Source organism: Lathyrus oleraceus, chromosome 2, assembly GCF_024323335.1.
Source record: "Lathyrus oleraceus cultivar Zhongwan6 chromosome 2, CAAS_Psat_ZW6_1.0, whole genome shotgun sequence".
NCBI classification, from domain to species: Eukaryota; Viridiplantae; Streptophyta; class Magnoliopsida; order Fabales; family Fabaceae; genus Lathyrus; species Lathyrus oleraceus.
Window position 1 is genome coordinate 47,999,499 of NC_066580.1, and position 12,042 is coordinate 48,011,540.

At 36.2% G+C, this 12,042-nt stretch overlaps 1 protein-coding gene across 1 annotated transcript; it reads right to left on the minus strand.

Annotated features, from left to right (window-relative positions):
• Positions 1-1,124: 1,124 nt before the first annotated feature.
• On the minus strand, positions 1,125-1,826 carry LOC127121878 (uncharacterized). The gene is made up of 2 exons (XM_051052308.1): positions 1,691-1,826; positions 1,125-1,552 (listed from the first exon to the last, which is right to left on the minus strand). The coding sequence occupies exons 1-2, from the start codon at positions 1,824-1,826 to the stop codon at positions 1,125-1,127; spliced, it is 564 nt and encodes a 187-aa protein (XP_050908265.1).
• Positions 1,827-12,042: the final 10,216 nt, after the last annotated feature.

The window sequence follows — 12,042 nt, forward strand, 5'->3', positions numbered from 1 at the left end:
ATGGACGAGATGAGGAGCTGAGAGAAAGCGAAGAAGAAGAAGAAGAAGTCGAAGAGTCGCCGGTATTCGACGATTTTGATGATGCTGATGATGGGGAGCTTGAGGACCAAGATGATAATGGTAAGGGGGGACAGGGTGAAATAAACGAAGGAAAGCCTCAGGGCCAAACTCTTACAACCCCCACATCTGAAGTTATTACTGAGGGTTTTAGAGATTCGACAAGAGAAACTGGGGGTCTCTCTTCAGAGGAATTAGAAGCTCTAAAACAAAGCCAACCCCTTGAGTATCTGAAGGCTATGTTGAGTCGAAGAGAAAGCTCATTTGAAAAAAGTCTTAGCACATCTACAGCCTCTGAGAATCAATCTTCGAGCAGACCCGCGAACGAGGCACTCTCAAAATTTAAAGAGAAAATATTCAAGGGTGACTTATTCCTACTCTTGATGGGTGATCCTTTTGCCCCCTATATTTGAAAGCTCTCCTTATCCAAGTTAATCTGTTGAATGTTTCTTTTGAAGTTGCCAATATCATCTTGGAGTTGGGTACAATGATAGAACGGGTTGTCAAAGACAATAAACTGCTTCCCCAAAGTACCAAATAAATCGAGCAGAAATCAGGTGCTAAAGCTGCTACTTGGGATGTAACTAGTGAATCGACCAACAAGGCATTGGAACTAGAGGAGACGAAGAAGAACAACCATGCAAAGATCGAAAACCATGATTGTGACATTGCCTCTTGGGAAGCGCAAATAAGGAAGCTTTAGGCCAAGATCACTAAAGCAAAGAAACACAAAGATGAAATCTTAAAGTTTGATGATGCTTCCATGGCTAAGAAAATAGATTTTGGCTTGGAGTTTGTCGAAAAAGCACACAAACTAGAGGCAGAGCTCACGACTCTTCGATCGAAACGATCTCTGTGTGAAAAATGTATAGAGCTTCATAAGACCAAATACCTCCATATGAAGAATCATCTCCTATTTTAACTTTGTCTCCTTATCATAATTTACTTCTTAATGACTTTTGGTTTTGCTTGTATTGATCATTAGCCATTTGGGCCTTTGTAAAGAATTCCATCCATATTGGCAATACTTTTCATTACCATGCTGGCTTTAACTTATTTTAATGCAATTACTCGTTTATTATTCTTATCTCTTGTAGCGTTGGCTTATATTTTTTCAAATATTTTCCATTCACTCTTAAGATGTTGTTGTCTTGACTAAGTTCTTCGATCTCATAAGCACCGTTAGAGAACACTTGCAAAATTTGAAAAGGGTCTTCCCATTTGGGAGACCATTTCCCTAGGGCCGTATCCTTTCGATCCATTGGAAGGATAACTTTCCAAACCAAATCATCAAGGAAAAATGTCTTAATTTTAACCTTCTTATTATAAGAGTTCTCTACTCTCTTCTTCTGTCTTTTCAATAATTCCAAGGCATTTAGTCTCTCTTCATCTAGATCGACTAACTCATCTAGCATCATGTTCCAATATAATTCTGATAGAATTTCATGATGCCTCTGAATCCTTGTTGACTGTAGGTAAATTTCTACTGGTAAAACTGCATCATGACCAAAGGTCAGTCGAAATGGGGTTGAATTAGTGGCTTCCTTGGGAGAGGTCCGACATGCCTACAAAATTTGATCTAACGTTTTGTGCCAATTTCTAGGTTTCTTCCCTACATATTTTTATATCAAACCAATTACCACCTTATTTGCTTCTTTGACCTGACCATTAGCCTGAGCGTCATATGGCGTAGGCGTTAACAATTTGAAACCCATTTCCTTAGAAAATTCTTGCATCTTTTGACCAGTAAATACTGATCCTTGATCCATTGTAACAGTCTCTGGGATCCCAAATCTGTAAATGATATGTTTTTGGATAAATTTAATGACATCTTCTTGGCCTACATTTGGCAAAGGTATAACTTCGATCCATTTTGTAAAATAATCAATGCCAACCAAGATATACCTCTGATTCTTAGATGATGGTGGTCAAATTTCCCCAATCAAATCTAAAGCCCAACCTCTAAAAGGCCAAGGTTTGACTATATAATGTAGTCCACTCGTAAGGACATGCTGTATGCATGCATGTACCTGACACTCTTGGCATCCTTTGGAGAATTCGACGCAGTCTTTTAACATGGTGGGCCAATACATTCCTTGCCGAAATAATAACCATTTCATATTACGGCCAACTTGGTGCGCCCTACATGCCCCTTCATGGACACTCGAAAGGGCTAAATATGCCTCTGATTCACTAAGACATTTAAGAAAAACTCCCTTAGGAGTCTTTTTGAACAATTCCATCCCCAAAAGAACATAACTTAAAGCTCGATACCTGGTTTTTTGATCAATAGACGCCGTTGGATTCTGTAAATACTCCACTATTGGTTTCCTCCAATCTCAATTTATCAGGCTATCTATTTCCAGTATTTTGAAGCTCTCTTTATCAGTGTATCTCAGCTTTGTCCTTTCACAGTCTTACGAGGCTAATCTGGTCGACACAACTCTTCCTCTGACTTCGATGAGTGTTTGCAATTTTTCTTTTGAAATTTTATACCCAGACGCAATTTGAGCCAAATAATTAGCCACATGATTTTTCAATCGAGGTTTATGTCGAATATTAGCCATCTTGAATCTTTTCAACAAACGAATGGCTATTATGAAGTACATGATGAGATTCCCTTTAACACATTTGTACTTGTAGCGGTAAATTTATGACCATCAAGCTATGAATAAGCTTAACATCAATAAAACAAGAGTCGCCACCGTACTTTTATTGTTTCCAAAGGAAAAGGGAAAAGTACGAACAAAACCCAAAGATAAGAAGTTTTCAAATCAAAACTAATAAAATGCTAGAGATTGCAGGTAAGGGGGTTGGTTACACAGAGGGAAGGTGTTAGCACCCAAAGTGTCCTAGGTACTCATAGGGAGCCCTTTTTTATGTATGCATATGTTTTTGGTATAAAATATGTTGATAAAAATAGAGTGTGGGGATGAGAAAAGAATTCATTAATTATATTTTTGTGTGTTTGATAACACCTTCGGACTTGTGCCTACGTACCAACATAAAAATGAGGGATCAAAACCTCATAGTTCGTGGTAAAAATTTCAAACAAGTTGGTGAATTACTTTTAACAAAAGGTTTAATAATAAAAGGCACAAAGGGCCAAACGTTTGAATGAAGTTGTTAGTTCTTTTTGTCTTTTGAACTTTTAAGTCAATATGATTAATTTTATTTACAAATTTGATTTAAGAAAGAGTTTGAAAATTTAATGGCATAAGGCCAAAGTTTCTAATTATTAAAACAAAGTCTAAGTTTAAAATTACAAGACAAGAAGGTTGTTAAAAAGAGGGGAGAGGTTTTGAAATTTAAGAAATGGGAGGAGACGAAGAGGTTATCCTAAGCACAAATTTAAAAGTTAAGAGTTGAAAAGATCTGACAAATGGGATGCAATCCAACAGACAAGAATGTCATATGGAAGCACACTCTCCTTTGGACTTTAATCAAGCAATAATCAATAAGCAATGAACAATATCCAGACATTATGAAGATCAAGGCGTAAAGTAAAGATAGCCACATCCAAGCAAGCAACTCCAATAGCTAGCAATCTTCATTGTCGTCTCATGTACTAGATGAAATATTCCTTGATCAACTCAGAACAAAGCATCAGACAAAAAATCAACATAACAATTAAGCACAAAGATAGAGTAGTAGATGAACCCAACAAATTCCCAAGGCTTGCATCAAATGAAATCACAGTTCAAGATAACTCAGTCTCAGAATGTTGGCATTGGCTAAGTCCTTTTTGCACAGGGAATGTTGCCTGATTCTAAGTCCAAAAGTTTAGAACAAGTTCAACAGTCCACCAAATATTTTTTAGGTTTTTTCTTGTTATTAGGTATTTTAAAATCCTAAGACCACAAACAAAATCAAAACACACAAGTAATATATACAATCACAAGATATGGATCAAATGAGCAAAGTGAAAATGACATAAACATAAACAAGTTATATGAAAATGTAAATGGCAATGAATGATAAATGATTGAAATTCAAATTGCATAAAGTAAATGACTTGAAAGTAAATCAATATTAATAAGAGTTAGTTAAATCTTAGTTAAAAGTTAATCAAGTGTTAGTGGTGATTTTTAATTGATTAAGTCATTCTTTGGAGAACACTCAACCATTCACTCACAAGTATAAATCCATAAACCAAGACGTCATCCATGAGTAGGGCTTCAACTTGGATAATTCAACAAGTATGCCATTATCTCTTGTAAGACCCCAATTTTGACCCTAAGATCCCTCATGATATCTCATCACATGCTATGGCTTTGGGATCACACCTTGGCATCCTTCTTACCCCTCATTCATTGGGTTTGAATTGGGAGAGGTCACCAAGCACATTTTATTGTATCATACTTTGTTTTTCATGATTTACTAACCAAAATACCAAAAATATGTCTATGTATAACTTTGTTTCTTTTGTAGGTTGTGTGTGCATCAACCAATGCCTCATCAAGCTTATATCTAGGGTTTAAGACTCTAAATGCAAGGAGACTAATCAAGAGATGGTTCACATTTACCCTAGACATCATATATGTATCTCCATGATCTACATTTATCATTTTTATCAATAATTCATTAAGAGTTTAAAGCTTGTTTTCCTTGGAAGCCCTAATTCATTTCGGTATCTTGTGTGACTTCCTCAGCAAGTTTCTTCATCATTTGATCCAATATTTCAAGGGATACTTCATATTACATCATCTTATACATATATGGTCCTTTATGAGTCCAAAATATCAAGGGCACTTCAATTTTGCAAGTTCGTTCATGGTGGTTAACCAAAGAAAGTCAACTGGTCAAAACTGGGGTTCACTAGAGCCTCTTTCCTACAATTTTTATCATATGAAAATGATTCCAAGAGAAACGTTACTCCTTATGATATTATAAACAACTTTCATATTAAAGTCAAGATCTAGTTTTGCTTGGAAAGTCATTTTTTATGGTGAGACATTATAGGTCATTTTGTTTGAACCCTAGTTAGAAGTTCAACTCCCAAGTACCATAACTTGATCAATTTTTATGATATGAAGTCCACTCAAGTTTCATTGTCAAATTAAATATGTCCTATAAAACTTTTATTCTTGGAAGTAATTCAAATTTAACTTGCAAGGGCATGTGCCAAGAGGAAACATTATATGTCATTTTGGGCCATTACCATTGAACAAGAGATTTTCCTCAATTTCCAGAATGCATAACTCCTTCATGCCAAATCCAAATGATGTCAACTTTGTAACCAAATTTAATAGGTTTAAAAGATCTACAACTTTGGTGAAGGAACGTTTTCCATTTGAATCCCATAGCAAACTTTATTCAAGGTGGAAGAAGTGAACATTTGGCTTGGTATTTAGAAAATTTTCATTTATGTTTGATTTTCCAAACTTCCACCTCATAATTCTTCATGATCCAAGATTAAAATGGAAAATAGTTCAACATGAAAGTTTTTCCTCTTGATCTCACCTTTCCAAAAAGTCCAATATCATATCATTTGGCCAAGAATTAGATGGCTTGCGCATGGCTTCTCTTCAAGACTCCATTTGGATGAATCTCATATTCACATTCCAATTTCCATTGCATCATTACATGACACACTTTCAGCATTGCACATGAAGAAATTTGGACCCGATTACATCATTTCATGGGCCTATCACACGCCTATTCATCCATGCAAGTGAAGTTTGCTATTTTTGGCATTTTGATAGAAGTGTAAAAGACCCCTCATGCTCAGATCTATGGACACGTTGCCCAAGCTTTGGACCTGTAATCCTAACCCTCACCATTAGAGGACAAACTTGAAGGTTGTAAATTGAAAATCGAGTTTCAATTTCACTTTAGTTTTAAATTCGAAACTCCAAGAATCCAAGCCTTTCCTTGATCCAATTCAACTCCTGCAAACTTCTGAAGTCAAGCCAAGGCCAATTGGAAGCAAGATCAAGCAAGATTCAAGCTCCCTCGAACGTGAATTTTCAGAAACTTCATCTCTTAGATTCTCTCTCAATTCTTCAGCATTCTCTTTGATTTTTGGTTGGCTGAAGTCCTACCAATGCAGGAAACAAGATTGAGTTGCTTTGAGGTCAAATCGAAGCAACTCAGTTCATGATCCTCAAAATTCAAATCCCTGTATCTTTTTATATACTTGGAATTGGAGAAAATTGAGGTCAGATTTGAGATCCTGAGCATTTTCTCTTTGTTATAGTGTCCTTGTTTTTATTTTCCATTGAGATGAAGTTGGACCAATCCGGTGGAGGTCATTGGAGAAGATGACCGGAGCCCTAGCTCCGATGGTGTGTTGCCACACCTCCTAGCCATCTGATGATGTTGGAACGTTTTAATCCTGACCTTTGCTTTGAATTACTTCCCGTACATCACTTAGACTTGTGTCCACCATGGAAATCACGCGTGTGGTCATCAGATCTGTCACCTCAATTAATGAGGGAGATATGATGGGCCTTGTTTTTTTTCTAATTTCTTTCTATTTTATGAATTTTCATTTAATCCTTTTATTTTGTTTAATTCATATTAATTTCATTTTTAATCCAAAAAATATGGGACTTTCACCAAAAATATTTAAATATTTTTCTGTTTCATATTCTGAATTAAAATTATTTTTGGGATTAATTTTGATATCTTTCATGAATTAAATGTTTTTGTGCATATTTTTAACTGTTTCAAAATACTTATGACTTTTCAAAAATTGTGAAATTTTTTGTCTAAATTCCTTTGACCTTATTTAACCTAGGATAAATCACTTGGTGATTTATTTGGTGGTTTGAAGTGATTTTAGGCTTTGACCAAATTAAAATGTATTTTAATTCACTTTTAATTGGATTTTTAATTGATTAATTGTTTAAAAATTATGTTGAGCTATTTTTATGGTCGTGTGATGTTTGACTTTCTGTTTGAGCCTTGGTCAAGGTTGATTTGACTTTTGTTGGATCAAAATCATTGGATTTAGGGGATTGATGAAATGTACATTTCATCTCCCAAAATGAATAGATGATTTTGATTTGATAAAATTCCTCCCTTGGTCAATTTATGTTTCTATCTTCCCCTCCCTCTTCATCTTCATCCCTATTCTTTCCTATTCCCTCATTTGACCAGTGAAATCTCTAATATCTTAAGGCTAATTGGTTCAACAATGACCTTGTGTCAGATGGACCAATACAAGTATGACTGAGATAGGTCCCTCTCTCTTGATCTTTTCTTTTAGTGTGTGGTATGTTTTAGGAGTTTGGTTCTTCATACCAAATTTATAACACACATTAACACCTAAATTTTTATTGTTCGACCTCAGATAGTTGTGACTTCTACATAAGTCCAATTACTATTGCTTAACATAGAGCTAAATTTGACCCTAATGGCATAATATTCTAGTAAGTGAGATTATAAGTCTCCCATTCTTCATGGTATTGTGTGGAGACTTAACTTTTTTTCCTTTCATAAGAGCTAGTGGCATACTTGTTGAATTATCCAAGTTGGAGCCCTTCTCATGGAAGATGTCTTGGTTTAAGGATTCATACTTGTGAATGAATGGTTGAGTGTTCTCCAAAGAATGACTTAATCAATTAAAAAAACTACCACTAACACTTGACTAACTCTTAACTAACATTTGACTAATTCTTATTAATGTTGCTTAACTTTCAAGTCATTTACTTTATGCAATTTAAATTTCAGTCATTTATCATTCATTGTCATTTATATTTCATTTAACTTGTTTATATTTATGTCATTTTCACTTTGCTCATTTGAGCCATATCTTCTGATTGTATATATTGTTTGTGTATTTTGGTTTTGTTTGTGGTCTTAGGACCTTAAAATACCTAATAATAATGAAAACCCTAAAAAATATCTAGTGGACTGTTGAACTTGGTCTGAACTTTTAGACATAGAATTAGGTAACATTCCCTGTGCAAGAAGGACTGGACCAATGCCAACATTTTGAGATCAAGCTATTATGATCTGAGCCCTCATCTGGTGAAAGCCTTGGATTTTGTTGGAATTCATTTGCTACTCTGTCTTTATGCTTAATTATTATTTTGATCTTGTGTCTGATGCTTTTCTCTGAGTTTATCAAGGAAAATTTCATCTGATACATGAGATGACAAAGAAGACTGCTTGCTTTTGGTATTGCTTGCTTGGATGTGGATATCTTTATTTGATGCCTTAATCTTCATGATGTATGGATATTGATCGTTGCTTATTGAGTATTGCTTGATTAAAGTCCAAAGGAAAATGGGTTTCTATATGACATTCTTGTCTGTTGGATTGCATCCCATTGGTCAGATCTTTTCAACTCTTAACTTTTAAATTTTTGCTTAGGATAGCCTCTTCATGTCCTCCCATTTCTTAAATTTCAAAATGTCTCCCTCTTTTCAAATACCTTTCTTTGCTTGTGATTTCAAACTTAGACTTTTTTTTAATAATTAGAAACTTTAGCCTTATGCCATTGAATTTTCAAACTCTTTCTTAAATCAAATCTGTAAATAAACTTAATGATATTGACTTAAAATTTCAAAAGACAAAAAGAACTAACAACTTCATTCAAACTTTTGGGCCTTTTGTGCCTTTTTCTTATTAAAACTTTTATTAAAAGCAATTCACTAACTTTAAAATTTTTACCATGAACTACGAGGTTTTGATCCCTCATTTTTATGTTGGTATGTAGGCACAAGTCTGAAGGTCTTGTCAAACACAAAAATATAATCAATGAATTCTCTTCTCATCCCCACACTCTATTTTTATCAATCATCTTTTACACCAAACACATATGCACGCATAAAAAAGGGCTCCCTAGGAGTACCTAGGACACTTTGGGTGTTAACACCTTCCCTTTGTGTAACCAACCCCCTTACCTGTAATCTTTGGCATTTTATTAGTTTTGATTTGAAAACTTCTTATCTTTTAGTTTTGTTTGTACTTTTCCCTTTTCCTTTGGAAACAATAAAAGCGCGGTGGCAACTCTAGTTTTATTGATGTCAAGCTTATCCATAACTTGGTGGCCATGAATTTACCGCTACAAAAATTAAGTGGCGACTCTGCTGGGGAGTAGTCTTCAGTGAGTTTAGCCTACTTTTTTATGTGTATATATTTGTATATTTGATGTTTGTATACTTGTTTGTGTGATATAATCTGTCTGTTGTGCGCAATTAAGATAGGAGGATGGTATAGTCATGTTCAACTTATGTGGAGTAGTCCTTAACAACGTGGCTTGAGACCCATCTACTAAGTGGAGACCTTTTTGGAGTTACTAATGTCACACAAGTTATTTGTGGATGTGTATTACTTTCTCTGATTTGGGGTCCGAGAAGCTGAGGACCATAGAACATTTAACCCAACTTGGCCTATTTAGGATGTAGTTTGGAGGCTGTTCAGGTGTAGACCTGATAACAGTTGTTACGCGATACTACATCCGCACGAGTTTCTCTTGAGAATATTATGGGTCGATGAGTCAGTCATCCTAACCTGCGATATTCGATAGATGGGATTAAGACTATGGGAACTTTGATAGAACATGATCTGCAGGTTTTTATCCTTAGTACACTCCTTTAGGATGGTTCTTTACTTGACTCCATACTCGTGATTCACAATAAACCCTTTGATTCTTGGTTGATCCGATCAAGTCTTGTCAATATCAATGGAACTTGGGTGTTGATAAGGTGAAAACCATAATCCACCAAAATGGATGATTGATCTTGATGATGAATTGATCCATCCCTTGACCTTTATTTGTGTTTGCCTTGTGTGTGATCCCTTGTGTGTGATTGTTGCATTCATGCATACATGCGCATCATAACATTCATCACAGAAAAAATAAATTTCAAGTAATTGAGGTCTTGTTTGCAAATATTTTTCAGACCATGGATTGTGGACGAAGGAGTACTAAGAAGTACAGTTTCAGATGTCCTGATTTGAAAGATCTAAGGAAGTTGTCATCCTTTGTATTACAACCCTTGGATTTCAAGCAACATCATGGGAAGCTTTTGTTTGTATTATCTACTGATGTGGTTGAAGGACTTCTGAGTGTTTTGGTCCAATTCTATGATCCTCTCTATCGGTGCTTCACTTTTCCTGATTATCAGCTTGTGCCTACATTAGAGGAGTATGCCCATCTCTTGGGTATACCCATATCTGACAAAGTACCTTTTAGTGGATTGAAGGAGATTCCCAGATCTCATATCATAGCTGAAGCTCTTCATTTGAAGAAATCTAAGGTTGATGCTCATTTGATGAAGAAAGGAGGTATTCTTGGGTTGACTTCTGAGTTCCTCATTGGTTAAGCTATTGTGTTTGCCCAAGTCGGTAGTATGGATGCTTTTAAAGCCATCTTTGTATTGGTCATCTATGGTATAGCGTGTTCCCTAGCATTGACGGTTTTGTTGATGTTAACGCCATTAGAATCTTCTTGATTAGGAATCATGTTCCGACTCTATTAGGTGACGTGTATTTCTCTTTGCATTTAAGGAATTCCAAACATGGTGGAACTATTGTGTGATGTGTTCCTCTTTTGTACAAGTGGTTTATTTCGCACTTGCCTCAGACACCTGCTTTCTTGGAGAACAAGCAATGTCTATGGTGATCTCATAGACTTATATCTCTCACTAATGGTGATATTGTTTGGTACGATTCTGCATTGAGTAGCTTGGATATTGTTGATAGTTGTGGTGAATTCTCTAATGTGCCTCTCATTGGTACACAAAGAGGAATCCATTACAACCCTGCTTTGGCTCATTGTCAACTTGGGTTCCCCTTGAAGGTCTTTTCTATCAAGAGGGTAAAGATCCCCAACATTTGAAGTAGAGGATGGTACGTGTTTGGAATAATGTGCATATGAAGGGAAGATCCGAGCTTGGTCCGTGCAACTGTGTAGCTTTGGAAGCCTTCACTATATGGGTGAAGAAGAGAGCATTGGAGCTGAAGATGTCGTATGCTTGTGAAACACCTATGTCCTTGGTTGTGAATGATCCATCAACTCTCCCTAACCAAGATATAGAGGGGTTGGAAGACGCACTCACCAAGATGAAGCAAGAGAGAGAGATGTGGGAAGAGAGGTTCCATGCTTTGAGCCGAAAGCATGAAGATTTGTAGCTTGAGTCGAAAGATAAGGATGCGCTTATTGGGATTCTTGAAGACCGAGCAGTGAAGAGACAGAGAGAGCAAAAGGGTCTATCTTCCTCTAGTATGCCTCATCCTTCCGGTGCTTGGAAGAAGATATTTTATCAGTTAGTTCTTGAGAAGGCTCAGATGAAGACATCCTTTGATTCTAAGATCCAGCGCATCCGAAGGAAGTACGCACCCACAACCAGATCATCTGATACATTTGCTAAGGGATCCTTAGGATGACAGTTTCATTTTCTCTTGTATTTGTACTTTGGTTTCTGAAATTGTATAAATAGCGCTTCATATGTTCCTTGAAATTAAAAACAATAAAAAACATTGCATTTCATGCATCATTTGCATATCAGGTTTTCTTCCGCCAGATGTCTTATGAGTTCTTCTTTTATGCATCAGCCAAGCTGACTCACCATTATAACACTCATGCTAATCAACCAAGGAGGATGAAGCATCTAAAACAAGAGAACCTAGAGTTGAAGGATGATATTTCCAAATTAACGACACTGATGGAATTTGTCATTGCTGCACAGAACCAATCATCACCAACTCCCACAACTCCCTAGAGGACTATTATTTCTGAGGTTGCTACCTCAATTGTTCCTATTCCGGCTGTCAGTCAATCTATTCCCTTTATGCCTGCTGGATTCCATTGGGGAATTCCATCAAACTTTATGCCATAAGGATATGCGCCTATCTTTGTTTCTCTGCCGGCATCTAGCCCGGTCATGTTAGTGCCACCCCTGTTGTTCACACTCTGCCTCATGTTGAGGACACTATCTACCACTCTAAGCCGTCTGAGGATCCAAATATGTATGAGAAGATGGACGAGATGAAAGATCAATTCCTCGAGCTGAGTAAAGAGTTGAAGAC

What these genes read in the sequence shown, in the direction of transcription:
- LOC127121878 (XM_051052308.1), bottom strand. Translation starts at nt 1,826, where the DNA reads ATGGATCAAGGATCAGTATTTACTGGTCAAAAGATGCAAGAATTTTCT. An exon ending in AGCAAATAAGGTGGTAATTG is followed by an intron (nt 1,553 to 1,690) that starts GTTTGATATAAA and finishes GTCATGATGCAG; the next exon opens with TTTTACCAGTAGAAATTTAC.